We start from the raw sequence: 25,211 nt of genomic DNA on the forward strand, positions 1-25,211 counted from the left end.
TCTGGATTCGCTACTTTCATTCGGCTCACTGAGGTTTCAACTCGCGACACAAGCGGCTGTCCGTCACTCTCACCTGCTGAAAATGATCCTCAAATTCACCTGTCTGCTCGGATTGCTGCTCTGCGGCTGTCAAGGTAAACAGACCAACATTTAAACATTTTAAGTGGGCGGTCAAACAGCGGGCACAAGTTGGGCAGCTCCAGCTCTCTGTATGTCTTCGGCCGAGACTGAAGGCAAAATCGGGTGCTTTTGGCTCTTATATGGATGGACACTGGATCAAAGACAACAGTTGTGCTGCTATTTCAGCGGGAAGAGCCTGTGAGGAGGAGAATAAACGCCTGTCATGATGTTTACTGTTGATTCCTTCGCGGTAATTTATGATTGACACATAGGGTGTGTGGCAAACCCGCGGTTTCTGCAGTTAAACGTTCATCTTTTGAGGAGAACATCAGTGTTCATCAGTGAAACGATTTATTTCATTAACACAGCATTCACTGTACTGTAATAGAAAATAATTCATCCGTCATCTACAGTTTTGTGAGGTGATAATCCGCGCGTTGTGTTTCCTCATACTTTTCACATTCCCGCGTTAAATTATTTGTCGCGCAATTATCGTTTTCTTCCTAATCTGATTGATTTATATTTGTTCGTCCAGCTTGTTCTCAGTTTTTATCCGTCTCTTGTAACTTGATGGATTTATTCATAAGAATGTGTGCTGCGATGTTTTATAACGGTCGTAAACTCTGAAGAACGCTTATTAAATCCTAGCACGCGCGTTTGGAGGTGACACTTCATCGCGTTTATTTACAACGCGACTGATTTATTTCAAAAGCTGTTTGTTGGTTTCTGTGAACGGTGTGCGTCTGTGCTTGAGAGTTTCAACGCTAGAAACTAGAACGCTCCTCTTGTAGTGAACGAATGTGATCGGAACGCCCCCTCATTACAAATAACTCGTTTACTTGTGGACTTGGCGCGCTTCGTTTATTATAACGCGCGCGTTCTAGATTGGACGCGTCGCGTCAGATGAATCCAGTGTCTTTGGCAGAACGACAGGTGGAGGTAGAGCGCTGTTCACTGTCTTCGGTATAAGCATCTCTCTGTTCAACAACATCCAGATCTTGCTATGGGGAAATCTTTGCGAAAAGGCATTGGGATTTTCTTTAAATTAGTCTTGGGGTTTCTGCCTGTCTTAGTCTATTTAGTTCTAGTTAATAGGCAGGGTGAGACATGATTCAGCTTTGCTGAATTAAGAGTTTTCCCAGTCATTGTTCTTGTTTAAAGTGCATAACTTGCTATGTCTGTGAAATTAAACCACTGTTGTTTGGGCCCCTTAAGCCATTTATATAATTGATTTTTTTCAAAGTTGGACATCTGTAGCTGCTGGATGTGTTCAGCTTACATGCAACCATTTAAGATGTGCACTTATGCATTTGAGTGCAGCATTTTTTGGATGATATTTGGAGACTGGCTACTTGTGTGTCAGCACCCATTCTGACATGATGTTGCCCGGATGGTAGGTAGGACAAAATCTGTCCGCATTTGGCTGGTGGCGAGTGCTAATTTCCCACCCTGATTGTATTACCATGCTGTCAAAATCGTACTGATCATTTTAGAAATACATTGTGCTGCAGTAGGATTTGTTTGGATTGCTTTTATGGATTTTAATGGCTGACCAGCTGTTTCAGTGATCATATCCATGTTAAATACTAGGTTGATTTAAGTAGTCAATTAATTCCATTACACACATTGGCTGCGTCCAAAACAGATGCCAGCTGGCTAGACGGGCCAGTGGCTCAGTAGATGACACTTCTGCATGATATGCACCTCTTGAAGTCTTAGATCAGTGATTTTTCAACCTTCCTGAGATCTTTGATGTTCTCCATTGTTCAAGATGATACTTGAAGGCCTCAGGACTCATTCGGCACCTCTTGGGCTGAGAATCACCAACGTTACAGGATATAATGCCAATTTAAATTATATACATCTTGAATTTAGCTTGGATTCTTTTAACAATAACTTATTTGAGATCATTTTAAATCATTTTGTGATCTTTGTTAGGATGTTGAGGCTCCCTAGTGGTTGAGAATCACCGTTTTAGATGGCGCCAGTGACGTAGATATTATTTTTTTTTAGCATTTTTAAGGTTGCATTATACATAGCTAGTAAAAACTGAAAGAAGGAAATTAGGTTAACAAATAAGTCTAAACTTTTCCTGGTTTTTGTTACAGCCAATGGCTATAAAATGTTATGACCAAACAGAAAATGGTGGCACCCATGCTAACAAAAATATCTTCTAAGAACGTTTTTCTATTGATCCTTTTTAGTTATTTAAAAGTTATCTCTGAATTTTTAAAATTTCAGTTTTTAAAATGTTCTAATAAAAAATGTTTTCTTTTGATTATGCGAGCATTCCATTTTATCATTTTGCAAACATGGACATGTTTATTTTTCTCTGATGTTCTGAAACAAGTAGTAGTAACATTTTTAAAACAAGTAGTAACACAAAAAAAAAACATAAAGTTTTTCAGGCGTCCAACTGAAATGTTTTGTGAACGATATACAGTATAAATGTTTATGCTAATGTTTTGAATATTTTAACGTTACTGGAACGTTTGTTTATAATGTCAAGAGAACGTTCAATGTCAATGGGATGTGTATTATTGTAGGAAGGAGTGCAATGTTGTCAGAGTGCTGACATTTCAATAGTGTAAATCTGTCAGAAATGCTTGCTTTCTTACAATTGTGCGTGTGTGTATAAATAATTACTGAGTATTGAAGTTTGCAGTCGTCCACTGAAGGATTGTGTCCTCAGGAAAGACTAAAAGAAAACAGGGCAGAATTTCATCCTTGTCTAAAAGTGAATTTAAGCTGCCTGAGCTGAGCTGCTCTGAATTTTGACTGAATTTTGCAATGATATAACTCTTACTGATGTTCGAGTTCATTGTAAGATATTGAGCTTGATATTCTGTAACTGTTTAAAAATACCCATATTAATGCACACAGGTTGAATGTTAACGCTCAAGAAGCTCTTGAAATTGTCATTCATTTTATTTTGTCCTTTTGTGGTACAGAAGCTGTTTGCTTAAGGGCTTTTTCTCAAGAGCCCTGCTTTGTGATTCCTCACACAGCATCACGGATATAAAAACGTTCTGTCTTCATTCCGTCTTCACGCTCAGTGTTTTTGAGGTCTGGGCTCTCGGCGCAGTGAATTATGCGCTCTGCGGCGTGGCTGCAGCTATCGTGTGCTATGTTAAGTGCCATAATTAAGAGATTTCTCTGAGTTGTGGTGAGGAATCTCAGTGGTGGGAGTATTAAAAGATTTATGTGGCATGCCTGTGTGGAGAGTGTACGTCTGAAGTGCATCTCCACTGAGATACGTGCACACTGGGGACGGGGAAAAAAGACAGCTGGAGTAATGGTCATGCTTGTACAAACATGTACGCATGCAGATGCATGCTCTCAATATGTAAGGAGACCGGAGGAACCTTTATTTACCTCTGTGCCGGGGGAAATGGCCACAATGCAGCATCAAAACAGTTCAGAGGAATAAGAAATGTACTGTAGAAATAGTATAAAGTGTACTTAAAAGATTGCATCTGCATAATAAAACAGATTTCTACATTTGCTTGCTTGCTTGTTGCCAGGGCGTTGCTGTACAAATAAATAAAAAAAGGTTTGAAGGAATAGTTCTCCTAAAAATGTGATGAAAATGTGCTCATCCTCAGGTCATCCAAAATGTAGATGAGTTTGTTTCTTGGAGAAATGTGTCTTTCCATCACTGGATCCTCTGCAGTGAATGGGTGCCGTCAGAATGAGAGTCCGAACAGCTAATAAAAACATCACAATAATCCACAAGTAATCCACACCACTCCAGTCCATCAATTAACATCTTGAAAAGGAAAAAGAAACACATTTGTAACATTTTCACAAAAATACGAGTTTGTAATCCATAATAACGCTTCCTTCAGTGAAAAAGTGGTCTGGTCTGAATCACGAGAGAAATCTGCACAGAACAAGCACCGTTTACAAACCCAAACAAAACAACTCTAAATAAATTTGTGGGTGGATTTTGATGTGACGGACAACAGTAGATGGATTTCTTCATTGGAGGGAAGCATTATTATGGATTATGGACTGACATTTTAGTTGAAAACGTCTTAATTGTGGATTTGTTTCTTACAAACACACAGTTTTTGTCTTTTTAAGATGTTAACTGATGGCCTGGAGTGGTGTGAATTACTTGTGGATTATTGTGATGTTTTTATCAGATGTTTGGACTCTCATTCTGACGGCACCCATTCACTGCAGAGGATCCATTTGTGAGCAAGTGATGGAATGAAGGGAAGAAATGAGGAAGAAACAAACTCATTTGCATCTTGGATGGCCTGAGTGTGAGGACATTTTCAGCAAATTATTATTTTTAAGTAGGTAGTAGAGTTTTAATCTTTGAATAAGCAATGAAATTTCAGCGTAGCATTTACTTTGAATGACTTTTTCACTCAGAAATTGGTAGTTAATTTCACAAATGATTACAGAGAAATGACAAGCATTATATTGAACTCAATTTTGAAGTAGAATAGTACTTTTTTTGGAAAACACAATCTAATAATCTGTTTTATTTGCAACTTCAATTGATGCTTGACTTCAAGAACAAGTAAATAACTGGATAAACATGTCATAAACATGCGTAGTTTATGCAACAGCTAACATTTTGTACAAAATCCTGCATTTGGCTTGCATGCCGTAAAAGTCAAAGCATCGTTTGATTAATGAGCGTAAGGAAGGACGTATGGATACAAACCCTTGAAAACAGAACTATATCAAGCCCCTCCCTCCCAGGGGAAATATACATGAGAAAAATCATTTTAAAGTGCGATAGCATTCAGCAGGCCTCAGAGCTGGTAATTTCAAAGATGTAGATGCTGCTTTCATATAATAATATGCTTTGATTCCTGTGGGCCACAGAATCAGGGCAGATTTGCATAGATTCTGCTCATAAAATACAGGTAATCCTGAGAACAGTTCACATGTTAACATAACCTGCCCAGCTTTTTATGTCTGGCAAACAGCATAGGGAGTTTTTTAACTGAGTTTGAGTAGAACTTTCATTAAATGATGATGAGTCTTTTATCCAGAGCAACTTCTAGTACTTTCAGTTAAAGAGATTTTTTTTTTTTTAACCAAAAAATGAAAGATTAAATCCTTTAAATGTAATGTTTGTGTATAAGTTGCATTTTATTATTACATGTATGCATTTAACGGATGCCTTTACCCAAAGCAGCTTATAATAGAGGACCATAAACAATGTCACAGAGCCAACAATCAGAAAAAAAGCTGGTCAATAAACTAAATGTTTACAGATATTATAAATGAGTACTTTACTTCCCCTGACTCCACAACAAATCATTAAAATTTAACGGTATACAGAACAAGAATATAAAATGTAGGTATTAAATAAACATAAATTATAGGCAGCATTCATTATTAACAACATTTATTATACACACCTAGCCTAAATGAATTTTAAGCTAAAAACATAAGGAAAATGCTCTGTATAGTGATAAACTATGTTCAGGTTGAATGTGAGGAAAGATAAAACTCAAACTCATAAACTTTATAATTTGCCAACAATTGATTTGTTGTCAACTTTTAGTCGTTACTTTTAGTCAAACTGCAATTACCAGCATTTGTTTTGGTAGCTACTTTAGTCTTCAAACAAATATAATTATTAATTCCTCTCTTTTTAGACCAAATCAATTAAGCTTTTGATAAATTTGAATCAAGGATTGAATTTGGGAAAACTTGAATAAATTATGACAATTTTCATTTTTGGGTGAATTTATAGCAAAAAAAGAAGCTACTTATAAAATGATAGTTGTTCATTTATATATATGCCTATACATGTAATTTATATTTTTGAAAAAGAAGCACAATAAGACAAATACAATACAAATTAAACAAATTTTTCAGATACAGGAGGTTTATTTAACATGTAGGCTATACATTTATTTGACGCGCGAGAGAGTGCTTCTGCTGTGTGTCTATTAGTGCGATTCCGCCTATCCTGTCTTCACTAACTTTAAGTTAATCAACAACGTATTGTAACTACAGGGAAAAATGGGACGTCTGGTGACCTTATCCCTAACCCTTTAGGGTGCTGAGGCCATTCTTTCAGATCGCTGGTTCGTGTTTTGGTAGCCTATCTTTCCATTGCGGCTGCCATACTGTGGCTGCCTAACCCTTATCCGACTGCAATCTAATGACAGAGATGCACGTTTTGAAAGAGGACACTTAGCCTATAGAATATTTTTTGAATGTCCGGTAGTCTTCAAATAACATTCTCGTCCCGCCTTGTGTTGTTAACGAAGACACGGCATAAATTTCGTCATACTTTTAGCATCAGATATTAGTTTTAGCTTGTCAACGTCTCATCTTCGTCACAGAAAAAATGTTCATTGATGAATGTTTTTCGTCGTCATCTTCGTTGACGAAATAAACCCTGAGCTATTATATGTTTTAGTTCACCCAAAAATGATAATTTGCTCACCCTTACGCCATCCAAGATGTAGATGAGTTTGTTTGTTCATCAGATTTGGAGAAAAAATTAGTCATTCCATCACTTGCTCACCAAGGGAGTCCAAACTGTTGATAAAAACATCACAATAATCCACAAGTAATCTCCAGTTCATCAGTTAACATCTTGAAAAGACAAAAGCTGAAACAAGTCAATCATTAAGACATTTTTAATAAAATGTATTGAGTAAATAATCCATAATAACGCTTCCTCCAGTGAAAAAGTGGTCTGATCTGAATCAGGACAGAAATCTGCACAGATCAAGCACCGTTTACAAGCCCAAACAGCTCTAAACAAAGATGTGACTGGATTTTGATGTGGGTAACAACAGGAGATGGACTTTACTCATGGATTATGGACTTATATTTTAGTCCATTTTAGTCTGAAGTTTCTTGATGGATTTGGAAATGATGGATTTGTTTCAGCTTTTGTCTTCTCAAGATGTTAATTGATGCACTGGAGTGGTGTGGATTATTGTGATGTTTTTATCAGCTGTTTGGACTCTCATTCTGACGGCACCCATTCACACATAAGCACAACGGGAGCGTTTGAAAGCCGCGTGTGTCAGTGGATCTCTAATACATTTGCACATTGATGGATCCGCTGACAGACCCGGCTTTCAGACGCTCCAGTTGTGCCTATGTGTGAGCGCTCGGTGAGGAGCGTGAAGCCCTTATCATTGCAGCCAATCACAGCCGTGTCTGTTGAGCGCGTGAGCACTATGGCCAATTAGCGATGTTTAAAAATTGGCTCAACAGCGCTCAAATGAGTGGGAAATGGTCGTTTTTTAAAATTTCAGTACCGAAAGTACCGAACCTGGTACCTTTTGACAACTCTAAAGGACCCATTTCTGAGACGCATATGGTCATTTTTGTCATTTTGGAGACATTTTTATCCATTACATTGTGTTCATGTTCAACACCATAACTAAGAATGAGTTTACGAAGTCATTGTGATTGTGAATGAAAGCAGATGTGAAATTTCCTAAATGTAAAGGAGCGAACATTTGGACTTAGAAATCAGAATCGCGTTTCATCTCAGTGAATGTCTTTGCTGTGAATGGTTGCTGTCTATTCCTGCTCCTGCGTTTCATGTGCACCATCACGGTGACTCATCAAGGCTTCGGTTTCCACATCCTCCTCCTCTCGTGGATATACGCCGCTACGGCGCGGAGAGCAGGAGGAAACACAATATCTGCAGCCGAGTGTGAGCCGCTTCAGAGGCAGCTGTGAGTGGGCGTCCAGGCGAGCTTTCAGAGAGACACAGACTGTCAGTCTCTGTGAAGACTTTCTCACATCCACACTCTGCGTGCTGCGTCTCGGTCACTCCCCACAGGAAAGAACAATCGCTAATGAGATCTCTCTAAAATCTCGCTTGTTTCTCCTAGACAGCGCTCCGGTTATTTGGAGAGCATACGGAGAGCGATGCTTAAGTCCTTAGCTTTACTCTTGAGAAATAGACCTTGGTAATCTCACAGGTCTGAATAGATCTCAACAATGTCTCAAGATTTTCCAAGCTACCATAGCCTGCAATCAAAAGTCAAAGTCATAAGATCAGTCCGAGTTTCAAGGCATGAATAAATTGTGCATTCAGGAACATGCTGTGACTCCAGTCAAGCTAAAAGTCTGCTCTCGATGACCCAGTTTGATTTTTCATGCAATAATAATGTATCTGAAGTAATATCTGACACAGCTGATATCTGAAATAATACCCAGTTTTTTTTTTTAAGCTTAAGCTGTTGTAAAACACATATGTAGCCATTAGATGATCTCATGAAACCTGGTGACAACATCTTGGTCACGATAATAATAATAATAATAATTATCACCACCAAAATATAAACAAGCAATAAATAAATAATGTTTACTGTAATGTAATAAGATAATTATATATGTTTTTGAAATACATTTAGATATTATATTAACATTTGTTGTACTTGTTTTGCTGTTTAAGTTGTACTATAATATAGTAAAAAAACAAAAAACAAAAAAAAAAAAAACATGATAAACACCACTAAAAATTATAACGATAGCAATAAAAGTAAAATATATAGATGCATTACATCTAATGATAATGTAGGGAAGAAATGTGCTTGCTTTTTACAGGCACTCTTTAAACTGTAAAAGTTTGTTTTTGTTGTTTACCAAAAGTCCTTATCGTCCTGCAAAGCTATTCATTTCAAACGGCCCAGACCTTTTTTTTGTTCTTTTATCTGAAAGTGGCTATTTATCTGAAATGGCTACAATTTGCATCTTTTCATTCCTTGTTGACATATCTTACAAAATTTGCCAGAATATTCATTCATTTTATTTTATTTTATTTTATTTTATTTTATTTTTTATTTATTAAATATTTTTTAAAACATATGTGTAATTTAATGTAAAAATTTAAGAACAGTCTGTTAAAAATTACTAAAGACTACATTTGGAGGCCTCAGTTGTTTTATTTTTGCCTGTTTTGTATGTTTTTTATTTTATTTTATTTTATTTTAGCAGTGTCAAAAGTAAAATATATAGATGCATTACACCCCTTATGATAATGTAGGGAAGAAAGGTGCTTACTTTTTACAGGCAATCTTTAAACTGTAAAAGTTTGTTTTTGTTGTTTACCAAAAGTCCTTATCATAGTTTCAAACGGCGCAGACCTGTTTTTTTTTTTGTTCTTTTATCTGAAAGTGGCTATTTATCTGAAAGTGTTTCATTAGTCAAAAGAAGAATCTTCATTCTGTTTTATTGTGGAGATAAATAGTGTGACTCAATAATAACAACAATAACTGCAGTAGGTCGACAGTAATGAGGCCTTTGTAGAATAATCATTGATTACCGCTGAAATTAATCATGCTGCTAGAACTCTATAGGTGGCCAGGCGAGAATGGATTATATTAGAAACGCCAGATGAATGCCACACACAACACAAACTATCCCATTTGTTAGAAACAGCATTACAGACAGGCATTAAAAATACACACTTTTTATCTGTACGGCTTCCTTTACTTTTGAGATGGGCAGATATACAAAAACACTTGAGGATTTGAGTATTGAAATTGTTCTTTTATTGTTTTGTGATTTATATTGTCATTGCATATCACCACCTACTGTGCATTCATGAAAGTGTTCAGTGAAGTCAGTCAGTGCGTTTATTTTGAAGTTATAGTGAAATGTTGTTTGCGTTTGTTCCTTCCTGATTGTGCAGGTATGGCTTGTTTAATTTTTGGGCCCTGTGGACATTTCTTTGCCTTTGTCTAGTGTTGTTTAATGCAGTCTGAGATCGTGTTGAGATTTGATATTTGTGGTTTGCCTTGAGTCTGAAATATCAGCTCATTTATTTGTATTGAGACTTGTCATGTTGTTAAATAATTTGCATTTGGCTTTACCAAACATCATGTTTTAATTTAATAATGTCTCTTAAAAGTTACTAAAGAGTAAATTTTAGGGCCCTATAGAATTTTATTTTCTCCATTTTATTTTTGCCAACATTTGTGTGTGTTTTCTTTTTTTTTTTTTTTTGGTGCGGAACGTTTTTATTTTTATTTTATTTTATTTTATTTTATTTTATTTTATTTTATTTTATTTTATTTTATTTTATTTTTATTTTTTCTTTTTATTTTTATTTTTATTTTTATTTTTATTTTATTTTATTTTGACCTTGTAATTTATGACCAGAATAATACTCACTTGACAGCTTTGATGTATGCATGAAATAAAAATAAATTGATATGAAAAAATGTAAATTTATATTAATTATAAATTAACATATTCTTTTTTTTTTCTTGTTCAACAGCCATTTTATTCAGAAGTACAACACAACTTTAATTTCATGTTGAATTACACAGACTAGGTTGCATATAAACATGCATGTTTCAAGCAGCCACTGTTTCTGTCTTTTATTTTAACCATTTTAATTTCTTATTTTATCACCTAACTTTATCACTTGCATCCGTTGACTAGTGAGAATCTTTGAGAAGCAGTTCCAGTTGTAAAATCAGATTTTAGTAGTTGTACTCCTGTTTGATTTCAAGCCAAACAACTTTGATGATGGTGAAGGTTTGTGTATGTATCTCTTTTTACTCTGAAATGAACAAAAATGTGTCTCTAGGAGTTTGAGCTTGACTTGATTGCGAGTGTTAGGCTGTGGTAAAAAGCGCTGATATGTTGTTGTTCAGTGTAGAGTGGCCTTTCATGAGGATGAAGGGACACATAAGACAGAAACGTCGCGTCAAAACAAGACTATCTCACGAGACGCTCGGCTGAGACTGAGCTTCAAACGCGAACTCTCATTGCTCGTGGACTAACTAATGCCGTCCAATATGTTCACGTTCATTCCTTATGGATGTGGATCTCTCTCCATCTGTCTTTCTCTCTGTCTGTCTCTCTTCAGAAAAGCAAGTTGTATTGCTCAGAAGGTGCTCTTTCATAGCTCGAAAGATTTCCCTGCTGAAAAGACCAGCATATGTTGTGTTTTGGATGCTGGTGCCACCATAAAGCTTTTTAACCAGCAAATCATTCTTGTGCAAGTAAAGCCAACCTTTACAGTTAAACTGGTGAAAAGCATGACTGTGCTGGACTTCTCAGAAGGTTATTGGAGATCTAAGCTCCGTTTCATTCAGGTATCACTGTTAACTTTAACTTAATGTTCGCAAAAAATTGCTTATTAGTAATAAAAGTAGAAAGGGGCTGAATATGGGGTTCTTAGTGATTCATAAAATGCAAGTCGAAGGCACTTTTGAGAGTCAAAAAAGACAAAATTAATACGCAGCGCTCCTGACAATATATTGAGGTCTTATGAAGTGAAATAATTGGTCTGTGCAAGAAACCAAACTTTATTTACGTCATTTTTACCTGTATTGCAGAGCATCAGACAAACGGTTCAGTTCATGAATGAATCATTCTTTTGAATCTGTTCTTTTCAGTAAAGTGACTGAACCAGTCAGGGCTCGAAATTGCGACCGTTTTGGTCGCATATGCTCCCAAAATGTAATCTGCGTGACCTCAGAATATATTTGGAAGCATCTGTGCGAGAAATTGTTGTGGTGCGACTTGTTTTAATTTCTTTACAAAACTTTCGCTAGCCTAACTACTGCCCAGACTGCTGTGAGCTGATACAGTGACAGTTTCACCGTTCTCTGCAGCATTACACAACTAATTATACTTGATCTTTACATTCTTCACTTTAATGCAGATTTTAGGTATTTGCCGTCAATCACTCCCTGTCACTGAGCTCCGCTTAAACTCGGAACCGGCTGTTTTTTTTTTCCTCTCTCTCGACCAACCTGTGTTCCGGGTTTGCACAAACTACATTGCAATTAAGGGTGTGTGATATGACGATTTTTGATTGTGGACAATTAAAATTTCTCCACAATCTGCTTTTGAAGAAATATACTATATTTTAAACGAAACCGAAAACGTTAAAACGAAACCGAAAGTAAAACGTGCACGCGCATTCAAAAGCAATTTTAATACCCCGCGTTTAGAGAGCGACTCCCCAATGTGCACAAATTAGGCTACATAACGTATCTAGGCTGTAGGCTATAATAGGTTGTGTAGTTTAGCTCTGTATCATGCTTGAAAAATTCGGTCTCTGTCTGCACTTTGAGTACTGAGAGACTAGCCTAGTTTGATTATGGCTGCATTTATTGTTTGCACTTAATAGGGCAAAGAAAGAACTGTGTTGTTTATTTTTTGTTATTTATACTGTAGATTGTTTAAAAATGCAGTGGTTGCCTCTAATTTAAAGGCTCTACCTGTAATAGAGAAAATAAACATCTTGTTCAAGTACTCATATTTTCATTCATTCTTGTCCTTTGCTTAAGGCCTAAAATAAATATAAAAAAAAAGGCTTTCAGAATCAGCCCATTTGCTTGTAAAACATCGGCCATCAGAATCGGCCATGAAGAATCAAGATCGGTGCATTACTACAAAGAAATGCCGGGCCGAGTGCTGGCAGTTCTGCTTAGTTGGCAGTTGTGGTGCTCCTTAATATTCACATGGTGCTCCTAAATTTTTTTTGGTGCTCCTAACTTTTTGAAGTGTTACCAGTGCTACCAAGTAAAAAAGTTAATTTTGAGCCCTGCCAGTTCACTAAATCAGACTGAATTGTCTGAAACAATTTGTGTCTTGAACAGCACAGAAACGCCACGTTTCACATCATTATTGGGTGTTTAAATAATATAATTGCAAATACATTACATCATTGCGTGATTATGTAAACAAACTAGTGAATTAAACCAGTTAATTGAAACGAACTGCTAGAAAGAATCAGTTCACAGAAAAGAATCAGATTTTCTTTTGCCTTTCATTTGAGTCTTTGGATTACAGGTAATAATATTGTAAATAATGTTTAGTTTCTTGCACAAACCGATTGTTTTGCTTCATAAGAAAGGGTTTTTGAGGAAAGCATTTCAGGATTTTTCTCCATATAATGGACTTCATTGGTGACCCGATTTTGAACTTCCAAAATGCAATTTAAATGCAGCTTCAAATGCTCTAAATTATCCCAGCCTAGCAAGAAGGGTTTTATCTAGCGAAATGATCAATCATTTTTTTCGGAAAAAAAAAATTTGTATACTTTTTAAGCACAAAAGCTCGTGTAGCACAGGCTCTGAGATGCGCATTCACGATGCTACGAATTAGTGATGGGTCGTTCTTGAATGATTTGTTCATTTTGAACGAATCTTTAATGTGACTCGGGAAGAACGAGTCATCTCAGGGAGTGATTCGTTCAGTTGCGCATACGCAACATCCTATTAGGTTCTGTACTGGAATTAGTTCACCTGTTTTGAGTCTTCAGGTTTTTCGAGTCATTTGTTCATCTTATGGGGCTGTCACGTGATGAACGAACAACTCAAACCTGAAAACTTGTCAGATAAGAGGTGAGGTGAGCTAATCACAGACTAAAGATCCAGGTAAACAATGAATAAATCTTTTCTGTTTCTTATAGCATTATAGTTTTGTCTTGTTTGTAGTGTGATCAGTGTTTGTGTAAGCAGTAGATGTGTTAGGGAAGTAACACGTAACATTTTAATTATATTTTGCTAAAATGAACGAAATGTCTCTGAGAAAGATTAATTCATTTTGCTAAAAAAGACTCTGAGTCCGAGTCGGTAAAATGATCCGAACTTCCCATCACTACTACGGATCACATGTAAGTTCATCGTCTGTGTACTCCGGCTCAAAAAGGTAGAGTATGGCGAAAAACTCCATCTTATTTTCTCCTACAACTTCAGAATCGTCCGACATCGTTGTACCTTTTTGTTTGTAAACAGCGTTTGACTTGCTTGCACTTTCTTAGTCTTTGCGCGTTCACTTTGTAAACACTGGGTCTGTGGTTTCGCCTACGTTCCGCGTGACCTTTCGACGTGATTCAATAGTACACAGCGTTGTGAACGCGCATCCCTGAGCCTGTGCTACACAAGCTTTTGTGCTTGTGATTGTTCCGCTTCATAAGACTTCTATATATTGTTAGGAGCCACGGGTATTAATTTTGTGCTACTTGTTTATACTATATTTTTGACTCTCAAAGTGACAGTGGACATTGTACACACACACACACACAGCGCCTCATCCGTTGTCTGTGGAGCACATCGGTAAACTGTCTTGGCATTAACTACCATTGATTACTTAACTACATTTCCCATCATCCTCCAGTCAGTCTAGACAGCTACTGTTAGAGTACTTGAGTACACTCTTAATATTATCTGAAAGCATAATAAAATAAGTAATTTCAAGTAATGTAATGTTCAAATTACCTTTTTTTTGTTTGTTTTCATCAAAGGCATGAAATAATCTGCTAGTTATGCTAAAAAAAGGAGACAAGCTGTATCTGACATAATCAAATTAGCTAAAATAAGTCAAAAATTATTCTCACAGCGTGTTGTGAGATAGAAGTAGAATTTTTTTCCATTTTAAGTTCCATTTTTTTCCCCCATTAAGTTTTTCTAAATTCATTTATTTTTATTTTTATTTGTAATTTTTTTTTTTTTAATAAATTGAGTTTTGAAAAAAGTCACCTACATCTTGGATGGCCTGAGGGTTTTGGATGAACTATTCCTTTAAGTCTCCATTTGCTCTCAGGCAAATCTCGTTGTTGATGTTTCTTTTAATTTCTCTTTTCTGTTATCCTCATACATTTAATAATATTAAGCACTTTTTAGCAGAGGACTGAAGCTCTCAACATGGAGTGATTAAATCAATAATAAACAAACAAATCAAAAACAGAATGTAGAAATTTATAAAAATTAATTCAATTAAAACATCCATAAATGCACCCATTTATTGTCTTAATATATTCCATTAAAATGGAGCCATTACGTCCATACGTTCAGTCAGCGCAGAAGCACATGCGACGTGTTTGCGTAAACTCAGTTAATGATGTTTATCTAGGAAGGAGTAATGATGCTTCCTTTATATCGGACGCACATGTTTACTGTGGTACTGGAACGGTTGCGGCTCATGATTAAGCAATGATGGCGTTAGCGTAAGCGGGCGATTCGTTCTCCGGTGAAGTAGAGTTTGCTAAACAAAGGTAATGGTGTTTGTTATCGGACGCGGTGGAATGAGGGAAAGTGTTTTTTTGTGACAGAGCTGTGATACCACAGGGGCAGTCGATGGCTTCATTTATCACAGCCGCCGGTGAAGCATCACACACACGCACACACACACACACACACACACAGCGCCTCATCCGTTGTCTGTGTAGCACATCGGTAAACTGTCTTGGCATTAACTACCATTGATTACTTAACTACATTTCCCATCATCCTCCAGTCAGTCTAGACAGCTACTGTTAGAGTACTTGAGTACACTCTTAATATTATCTGAAAGCATAATAAAATAAGTAATTTCAAGTAATGTAATGTTCAAATTACCTTTTTTTTGTTTGTTTTCATCAAAGGCATGAAATAATCTGCTAGTTATGCTAAAAAAAGGAGACAAGCTGTATCTGACATAATCAAATTAGCTAAAATAAGTAAAAAATGATTCTCACAGTGTTGTGAGATAGAAAATGAACCTGTAGAAGTTTTTTCCATTTTCAGTTCCATTTTTTCCCCCATTAAGTTTTTCTAAATTCATTTATTTTTTATTTTTATTTAGATATTTTTTTTTTAATAAATTGAGTTTTAATGGTTACTTTAACAATTTAAAAAGTATGTATAATAAAAAAACCCACTTTTTTCCCTCCAAATTATATTATTAAATTATGAATTGAGTTTCAATGGTTACATTTTTTTTGATAAAAAACAAAAAACAAAAAAACAAAAACAAAACCTAACACTAAGTTTTAGGGCTGTATGAAATATGTTTTATTTTTATTCTCAAAATTCTGTTTTTGTTTTTAACCAAATTTTGTTTTCAACTTTGTTGTTGTTTATTATTATTATTATTGTTGTTGTTGTTATTATTATTATGTATCTATTTATTTATTTTTACAGTAATAGGGCCTTGCTAAATGTTTTTTTTTTTCCAGCAGTTCTTTGTATTTACATTTTTCTATTAAGTAAATAAGGCCATAAAACATTAAGAATTTAAATAATGTTTTAATCAAATACAAATTTAACAAAATAAAACCATTTAAAAAAATCTCTTATGCATTTGATGCAGTTTTTCTTGCAATCAAATGATTAAATCTCACTCATAGTCATGGTGCTATTTAAGCCCACTAAAGGTTTTTATTGTGAATTTAAACACTGTTCAATTATTTGTTGAAATAATCATTATATTATTTTTTTCCTTTTTGCATTGTCGCTCCCAAAAGCTGCAAAGTACAATTATTTAATTAAACTAAATGACTATTCTTTATTTTTGCATGATTACAGGCTCTTGTCCAGTGAGCACTGACATTTGCTCTGTTGAAAACGTTGCAACAATTACTGTATTTTTAAAATAGATTCTGTAGTGGCCATGCGTTCACTGACTTCTGTGCTCATATTCATGTAGAAAAGATTAGACTAAATGATGCATCATATTGTTGTATGATATTTTAGCGAAAATGTGCATGATATTGAAACGCGTGATATTCAATTACCCATGCACACTTTTCTGACTTTAAATGGGTATATTCATAAATTTGTCCACAGAGATTTCTCTGGAGCCATAAGATGAAACACTAGTATTTCACTGCCTTCCCACAGATCGTAAATATAAGCTTATCTAATCTCATACCTCATTCCAAAACAGTCATATTCTCTACAGATTATATATACAGATGAGAAGTCCCTGATGTTACCTGATGCACACAGCACATTTTATAAGTGTTTGTGCACGTGTTTGTAAGGAAAAAAAAGCATATCTTGTAGCATGCTTGATCGTTTTATAATGAGGTAAAAATTGAGCTTATGTTTATGAACTCTGTGCTAAGCGATAAAACACTCAATTTAAGTTCCACGGCTGACCCGCTTCTTAACCGCATCGATTCCCCCGGGTTTCAGAAAGATCTCTGCAGGCGCGTCCTCGGACACAGCGCCGCTATCCTAATCCAGCCGTTTACGGTTTCAAAGGCGAGCATGGCTCTCCTCGCCCTCTCTAAGTGATGCAAGCAGCCACCAAAGCGGAGGAGAGAGCCAAAGAGCACATAATGAAAGCAAAGATGGACGAGAGTTGCCGGGCTGTGGCTCCCAGAGGACTGCAGATCCAGTGTGTTTGGTCCTTCGTTCGCTGCTTTGAAGCTGCAGTGATGTGTAATAAGGGCTGTGGGGAGATGGCCTGGCCTTCAGGTCCTCAGCAGAGCAGAGGAAAAATGGCTAAATACAAAGACACCAGTGGGAGGAAAACTATAAATGAGAGAAGGGTTGTTGCGTGTCAAATCAACCAAATTGCAAAAACTTCCCCGGCTCAAATTTTTTACTTTGCTGATATTTTTTTCTGAAGAAAGATAGACGTGTATAGTGATGAAAGCCAAAATATTAAATGTCGTGCATGAAGTAATCCACTAATTTGAAGAGAGGGTCAAAATGACCATTTTCCCTTGAGATTCAGAGCCAAATCACAGGGGGGTAAAAATGACTTCAGAAAGGTGGCAGCACCATGATGTTATTTTTACACTGAGATTGGTCGATCTGTTGACTTAAGCCATCTTTGTTGCATTATATGCCAATGGTGACCATTCAAAAATAGAGAAACGGCACTTTTCAAGTATTTTTTTCTCCAAAGTTTGCATGCTTGTAACTCAAGAAGTATTAAAGATGTCTTAATGCCCTTTATTGGCCTAGATATTGGGTCTTAACAAACTTTCCTTTTAGCATCTTCATTTTTAGGGCCATATATGGTTTGGTTCCAGAGATATTGGAATTTCAATATGGCTCCATGTGTAAATAGTTAAAATGTACACATTTTCAGTGATCAGAAATCACTTTGCACAAATATGATACTACTATTCTTTTAAAGAGGAATGTCTGAAGAACAAATAATGTTGAAACTAGAAACGTATCTTGGGTGCCATAAATATTCTTTTTCCAAAGTTTGTGTGCCTATAACTCATCAAGTATTAAAGATATTGCAATATGATTTTACATTCTGGTTCTTAATAAACTTTTCTTTCTGAATCTTCATTTTCAGATTGTTGAATATTTCATTATTTCAATATTTCAACCATTTTCAGTGGTTGAAAACCAAATTATTAAATTATCATAACTTAAAACAACCAAGCGAAGTTTAACCAAGTTTAACCCAGCCTTCTGGGTGGTTTATTTAACTCATCTATTGTTTAAAAATTACTATATAGCTGGCTTAAAATGAACCCAAAATAGGTTGTAAATTAAAAATCAGACATATAATTACTAGAAGCTTCAGCTATAATCAAAAGGTGAACATTTATTAACAAGCAACTTAAAATAAACATCATTTCATTGTTATTTATTCACCTTATTAATGAATGGTTATTTATCAAACATATCAATAAGTGTTAATTTCCAACCTACTTTGGGTTCATTTTAAGCAATAAATATAGTAATTTTCAAGCAATAGTTAAGTTTGATAGTTAAATTGCTGGGTTTGTCCATATTTCAACAAGCGATGAGTTGTTTTTAACTCAGCATTTTTCAGTGTAACAAACGTGTATTTAAATAAAATAAACATTTTTAAATAAAACAAAACAAAAAATGACAAAGATGTGCAGCAAAATTACTAACATGTAACTAAAATTAAAATAAAAAACAGGAAATTAAATCCAGTTTTAAACATTAACATAAACTATAATAGTATGTCAGTGATACTAAAGCAACACTGGTTTCTTCAACAAAATATTATTTGTTTTAATTGTTTTAATCTTGTAGCAGCTCTCGAATGGCTTCTGTGTGTTTTGTAATTGAGAATCGTCAGTAAGAATAGTGCACTAAACGTGTTTTCATACAAGTTTTTACGATTCTGTGTTTTTAACGTTAGGCGACGTTTCCGGTCTGCATCTCTATGTAACTTTCCATGTTGACGTCCCAGCTTTCTGTAAACGAACCCGGGGTCACGGTTTTGTTTGGGCATAACAAGGTCAAAGCAGCAGTAAGGAAAGTTGACGTAGGCGACGGTCCTGTTAGCATCGGTTAAAAGCGAAGAGTAACCAGAGCTGGCTGGACTCGACTGAATAACCCTCGGAGTTCTCCTCCAAGACAATAACAAGAGCGATGATGTGACCGCACAGGTCGTGTGGCCTCGGGGTAGAGTTAGCAAGCAAAGTAAATCCTTCAACATGGCTTCTCCTAAACCCATAAACTCAGGTGTAGCCGCTGGGAAAGGAGCTCTAGCTGGAAGGTGCCACAATCCACAGATTAATTGGCCGAGCCGCAGCGCTAGGCGGCTTCATTTAGAGCAGTCATGCTACATAAACTCCACTATGAACAAGCCGTTCCCTCAAGGGCCCAAGCAACCTCCAGCAGGCTCCCAAAATAACACCGGTCTCGCTGGCGTCCCTCGATATTCACCGCGGATAATACCCACATCCCCAGAAGCCTCAATAACCACCGTGCCATGGACAATAGGCCCTTCTCGCCAACGCTTGCTTTGTTTTCCTTACCTTTATAGGGTCAGTTTGTGGGGTGTTTTCTGTTTTCTCTCTTTTCTTTGCTTATCAGCCTCCGTCGGTCCCTTTATCCCAAGGGTTGACCCCGCGGTGTTGGGGTGCGTTTCAAACTGTCCTCCCAAGTTGCCAGATTAGTGTTGTTTTTTTTTACTTCATACAGCAGCCACACACAGAGATGACAGCGTACACAAAAGAACTACTTCCAATTCATTCATTCATTCATTCATTCATTCAAATAAAATAGTTATTACCTATTTTAAAAGAAAGCTGGTTGTTGCATCTACTAAAATTATATTTAGATGTTGTTTTGAGTCTTTCTTTGTGTTTGCAGTCTGTCTGTCTGTCTTTCTTTCTTTCTTTCTTTCTTATTTATTTATTACTCACTTACTTGGCACTAATTTACAATAAAATATTTGTTGCCTCTACTACAAAACTTCCATTGGTTTAGCTGTTGTTTTAAGTGTTGCAATAGTTATTTATTTTAAAATACTTGTTGACTCTGCTAACAATTTTTTCATTGTTATAGCTATTTTGAGTGTTGCTATGATTACATTTATTTATTAGTTCAAATTTATACTTGCTACTTTTTTTAATCAAATGTTTGTTAAGAAAATGTTATTAATAAAATATTTGCCTCAAAAAATGCTTCCATTATTTAGCTGCTGTTTTAAGTGTTGCAATATTAATTAATTAATTAATTTATTTATTTATTTCTTACTTATAACCAATTTACAATACAATTTTTGTTGCCTCTACTACAATACCTCCCTTGATTTAGCTGCTGTTTTGACTGTTGCAATAGTTATTTTATTTATTTATTTATAACCTATTTACAATAAACTGTGTTGAGTGTTGCATTTATTTATTTATTTTAAAATAATTTTTTCTTCTGCTAAACATACTTTCATTGTTATAGTTGCTATTTTGAGTATTGCTGTTAATAAATGAATGAATAAATAGTTTTTTAAATTTATTTATTGGTTCAAATGTTTACTTTATTTAAAAAATATATTTTTAAATAAAAATAAAATAAATAAATAGTTGTTTTTTATTTATTTTAATTCAAATTTATACCTACTACCTTTTTAAAATAAAAATAAAAATGTGTTATTAATATAATCAAATAAAAATACTGTTTAGCTGCTGTTTTGAGTGTTGCAATATTTATTTATTTACTTAAAATTATATACTTATCTATTTAAAGTAAAATATTTGTTGCCTCTACTAAAATACTTCCATTGCTTTAGCTGCAGTTTTGAGGGGTGCTTTTTATTTATTTTACTCATTTATTTATTTGTTCATTTTTTATTATTGATTTATTCTTCATTTATTCATTCATTCATTTAAAATTCATATTTAATATTGTTTTAAAATAAAACATTTCTTAAAGTTATTTTATTAACACAATATTTGCATCTAAAAATGCTTCCGTTGTTTAGCTGCTGTTTATTGACCATTTGATTGTCAAATTAAATACTGCTTTTACAATAAAATAAAATGTTGTTGCCTCAACTAAAAATACTGAGTGTTGTGATCTTTCCCATTCGTTTGTTTGTTTGTTTGTTCATTTATTCTTCATTTGTTTGTTTATTAATTAATTTACTTTTTTCTCTTCAATTTTTCAAATAACACTTATTACCTATTTTTAATTATATACTTGTTTTCTTTACCTCACGGTGTTGGGGTGCGTTTCAAACTCCCTTTCCAAGTCACCAGATTAGTGTTTTTCACTTTAGACGGCCGCCACACACACAGACGACAGCATAATGCTATTTCAGGACAACTAAACGAGATAAAGGCTTGAGAACTTGAGTACAAAAGACTTGACAATAGTAATAATCAGTGTCCAAGACCTTGCCGTGGTTCTTCCGTTTATTCCCAGCTCATCAGATTAGCTGCTATTAGCATCCTTTTCATTATCTAAAGCCTCAAATCCGCTCCGTGATTCTGGAGGATCAAATCAGCGCAAGGCGCTCGACAAATAACAATGATCGGCAAATAGAGGCAGGCCGTTGTGTTGGGATTAAGCAGACGTGAGGCTTACGGACACTTCCGTGATACTTTGTGGCAATAAATCGCACTTCTGATGCCACGGAAGGTCGAAACACTTTCCGCAGTTTCTGTGAGGGATCTTTACGTCGTATAAACCCGAATGGATGGGCTGCATTGAAATCTCACCTCACGATGAGCCCTGATAACTGGACTTTCTGCAGTGAAGTGGATAAATAAAAACTTTCACAGATGCAGTGATGCGCTTCATTTGATCTGCCCAACACCGCACTGTAGAAATGACACGTACAGTAGGCTGACTATTGTAAACCTTTGGCCAGTGATGCAAAGTCATTTTGCCGTTGGACATCTCATTACACACTGCCTATGCATGAGTGGCATGACCAACATTTTATATCAACATATTTATTTGCATGTGTGTGTGACGTGTGTGTACCTGGTATTTATCATGTTATGGGGACCAAATATCCCCAAAAGGATAGTAATACCAGTACATTTTGACCTTGTGGGGACATTTTTTAGGTCCCAATGAAGAAACAGGCTTATAAATCATGCAAAATGAGTTTTTTGAGAAAGTGAAAGTGTGCACAGTCTCCTGTGAGGGCTAGGTTTAGGTGTAGGGCGATAGAAAATACGGTTTGTCCCCATATGGAATGTCCCCATAAAACATGGAAACACAACGTGTGTATGTTTTTTTTGTCCAACCCTTACAACGCATTCAAAATCAAAGTTTTTACGTTCCAGATCTGTTTGGACCCAGAGAATTTCAGGTGGGGAATGAATAAATAAATAAATAAATACATCAATAAATTAATGAATGGATGAAATTATATATACATTTATTTAATTAGCTATGCCTTTTTGTCAAATTAAAATCTTGTTAAATGTAATACTACTTATTGCATCTAAAAAAAAAAAAAAAAAAAAAAAAAATGTTACAGCCAATCTTTTAAGAGTTTTAGTTAGTTATTTTATTTATTTAGCTACTGTATATCTACTTTTCAAATTGAATATGTAATACATATGTTTTGGGTATTGCAATCTTTCCTATTTATTTATTATTTATTTATTTATTTATCTGTCTATTTTTTTATTATTAAATTATTACCTACGGTATTTTGAATTAAATAATTGATTGAATTAAATATGTATTACCTGTTTTGTTGTTGCCTCTATTATAAATAAATAAATAAATAAATATGTACATAAATAAGTAAATACATAATAATAATTTAAAAAATAAAATATATAAATGTATTTAATTAGCATGCCTTTTTATCAAATTTAAATTCTTGTTAAATGTAATACTTATTGCATCGACTTAAAAAAACAAACAATCTTTTGGAGTTTTGCAGTTGTTCCTATTTATTTAATTAGTTATTTAGTTAAATGTATGTATTTAGCTACTGTATGTCTACTATTTGAATTAAATACTTAATACATATATTTGGATTAAAACTTCCAGGGTTATAGCTGCTGATTTGGGTATTGCAGACTTTCCTCTTTGTTTGTTTATTTGTTTAGCTACTAAGATACTTATTACTAAATACTATTTTAGTTTACTATTTTTATACTATACTAAATTTATTTTATTTATTTAGCTATGTCTATTTTTTTAAAATTAAAATATTACCTACAGTATTTTGAATGAAATACTTGTTGCCTCTGTAAGCTATCTTTGAGTTTGTTTACACATTCTGTATTATTTATTCAGCTGCACAGGCAGATCAGTTCGTTCACTACTCTAATGTTGTGGTTAAATGTTGTTCGCTAGTTTTATGTGCCGAGTGCTGATGCTCAGTGACTCTCAGTGCATCATCACGGTGGTGAAAGACATTATATTTGACGGTTGTTGATGAGGATGACGTGCAGTTAGGGATGCACGATATTATCGGACTGATATCGGAATCGGCCGATAATGACTTCAAATGTAAATATCGGCATCGGCCCGATATGAAACATTATGCCGATATGTTTTGCCGATAAGATGAATATGTTAACTCACATGTGCTAAGGGTGTGCTAGGGATTAGATCATGTCAGCAGTGTGGCTCATTCTTGAAGCAAAGTTTTGACTGAATGAGGAGTAGATTCACTGTTTTGGATCGCTGCATTTAAACTGAGAATACACATACAGAATGATGCATAGCAATAGCACGTGCAGTGGCAGCAGCGGCTATAGGAGAAAACGCGCCGTTGTTCCATTTGGGATAATTTACTGTTGCCTGTTTCATATCCAGTCACTAGATCGCTAAATGCACATTTTAAATGGTTTTATGGTGCTCTTTGTTGTATTTTGAAACCCAATGGCTGTGTTTGCACATGACATGATCTGCATTTAAAAATAAAAAGTAATTACGGCGCGCGGTCAGTGAATTCTCTTTCTTCGGCGGCGCAACGGCAAAACACACTGTTGCTCATATGAAACATTTTTCGTGAATATGACACAAGTGAGGTACAAAGCATTCTTTATAAGTTAAACAATTGGTTAGCAGGCAAATGTTAGTAGCGACCATACTTTTGGATTCATGCCGTTCGAGCCAATACATTTAAAGCCATAAGCGGCTGTGTGTCCTGTTTTCCCGGTTGGTCACGAATTGCCACAAACTTAATAATATTTATAGTTTCTTTTCACAAATCATCACCGTCTCACCCTTTAATTTCGCAGGTTTGTTTTCTTGGCATTTACTTTTAATCCATGTTGTCGGATCATTTATGCGGGTAAACTGCGTGTGGGAAATAAAAGATTTCGTGGCAATAAATTAAGAATTCGTTAATACGACTTTTTAATTCGTTCCCTTATTTTACAAATTAATAAATTAATAAAACGTAGGAACGAATTAACAAGTTGTAGGAAATAATTATGTTCGTGTCCTGCAGCCCTGTCAGAGCGAAGTGCACCATATAAAATAATTAGAAATTATAATTAAACATGACTTAGTGACTACATTTCTATTACTTTCTTTCCATGTTGAATGCCTTTGTATTGCAGGGCTCTAGACTGATCAAAACTGTCACATTTTTTTTTTTTTTTTTTTTTTTAATGTGCAAGTTAAAATTTGACGTGGTCGCACTGCTCCATACAGCGCGGGTTACAGAGTTACAAAGCCGTGGCATATTCAGGATTTCACTGATCACGCGAAGAGTAGTTTTCGTTGTGAGCGCTTCGGGTGTAGAGCCTGGTTTGTATTTGTAGTGTCAGCACGAGCCAGGCGGTGACGGCAAAAAGGACGCGACTATTCTGGAAAGATTGCGGACGGAGGATTTGGTTTTCCAGTAGGGTAAAAGACCGCTTGTTAAACCAGAGGAGGTAAACATGTTGGTATTTTTGTGCAAAAAAAGTGTACTGTTTTGCCAGTTGGTCACGAATTGCGACATAACTTAATATTTTTATTTTCCCAAATCCTCACCGTCTCACCCTTTAATTTCTTAGGTTTATTTTCTTGTCATTCACTTTTAATCCATGTTTTCGTATCTCTTACTGTGATAAATTGCGGGTGGGAAATAAAATATTTTGTGGGAATAAATTAACAATTCGTTAATACTACATATTAATTCGTTCCCTCATTTTACAAATTAATAAATTAATAAATCATAGGAACGAATTAAGAAATTGTAGCAATGAA

The 25,211-nt window shown here is 35.2% G+C and overlaps 1 protein-coding gene across 3 annotated transcripts in view; it reads left to right on the top strand.

Moving 5' to 3' along the window:
- zgc:152904 (uncharacterized protein LOC767777 homolog) overlaps positions 1–25,211 on the top strand; it is a 326,637-nt gene continuing 301,426 nt past the window's right edge. For all 3 annotated transcript variants that reach the window (XM_051106297.1, XM_051106313.1, XM_051106304.1), the window contains exon 1: positions 1–134. In XM_051106297.1, coding sequence (XP_050962254.1) covers positions 83–134 — 52 coding nt within the window. In that variant the 5' untranslated portion in view covers positions 1–82. The remainder of the gene's footprint in view (positions 135–25,211) is intronic.

The sequence above is a fragment of the Labeo rohita genome, chromosome 1, assembly GCF_022985175.1.
Source record: "Labeo rohita strain BAU-BD-2019 chromosome 1, IGBB_LRoh.1.0, whole genome shotgun sequence".
In the NCBI taxonomy this organism is placed as follows: domain Eukaryota; kingdom Metazoa; phylum Chordata; class Actinopteri; order Cypriniformes; family Cyprinidae; genus Labeo; species Labeo rohita.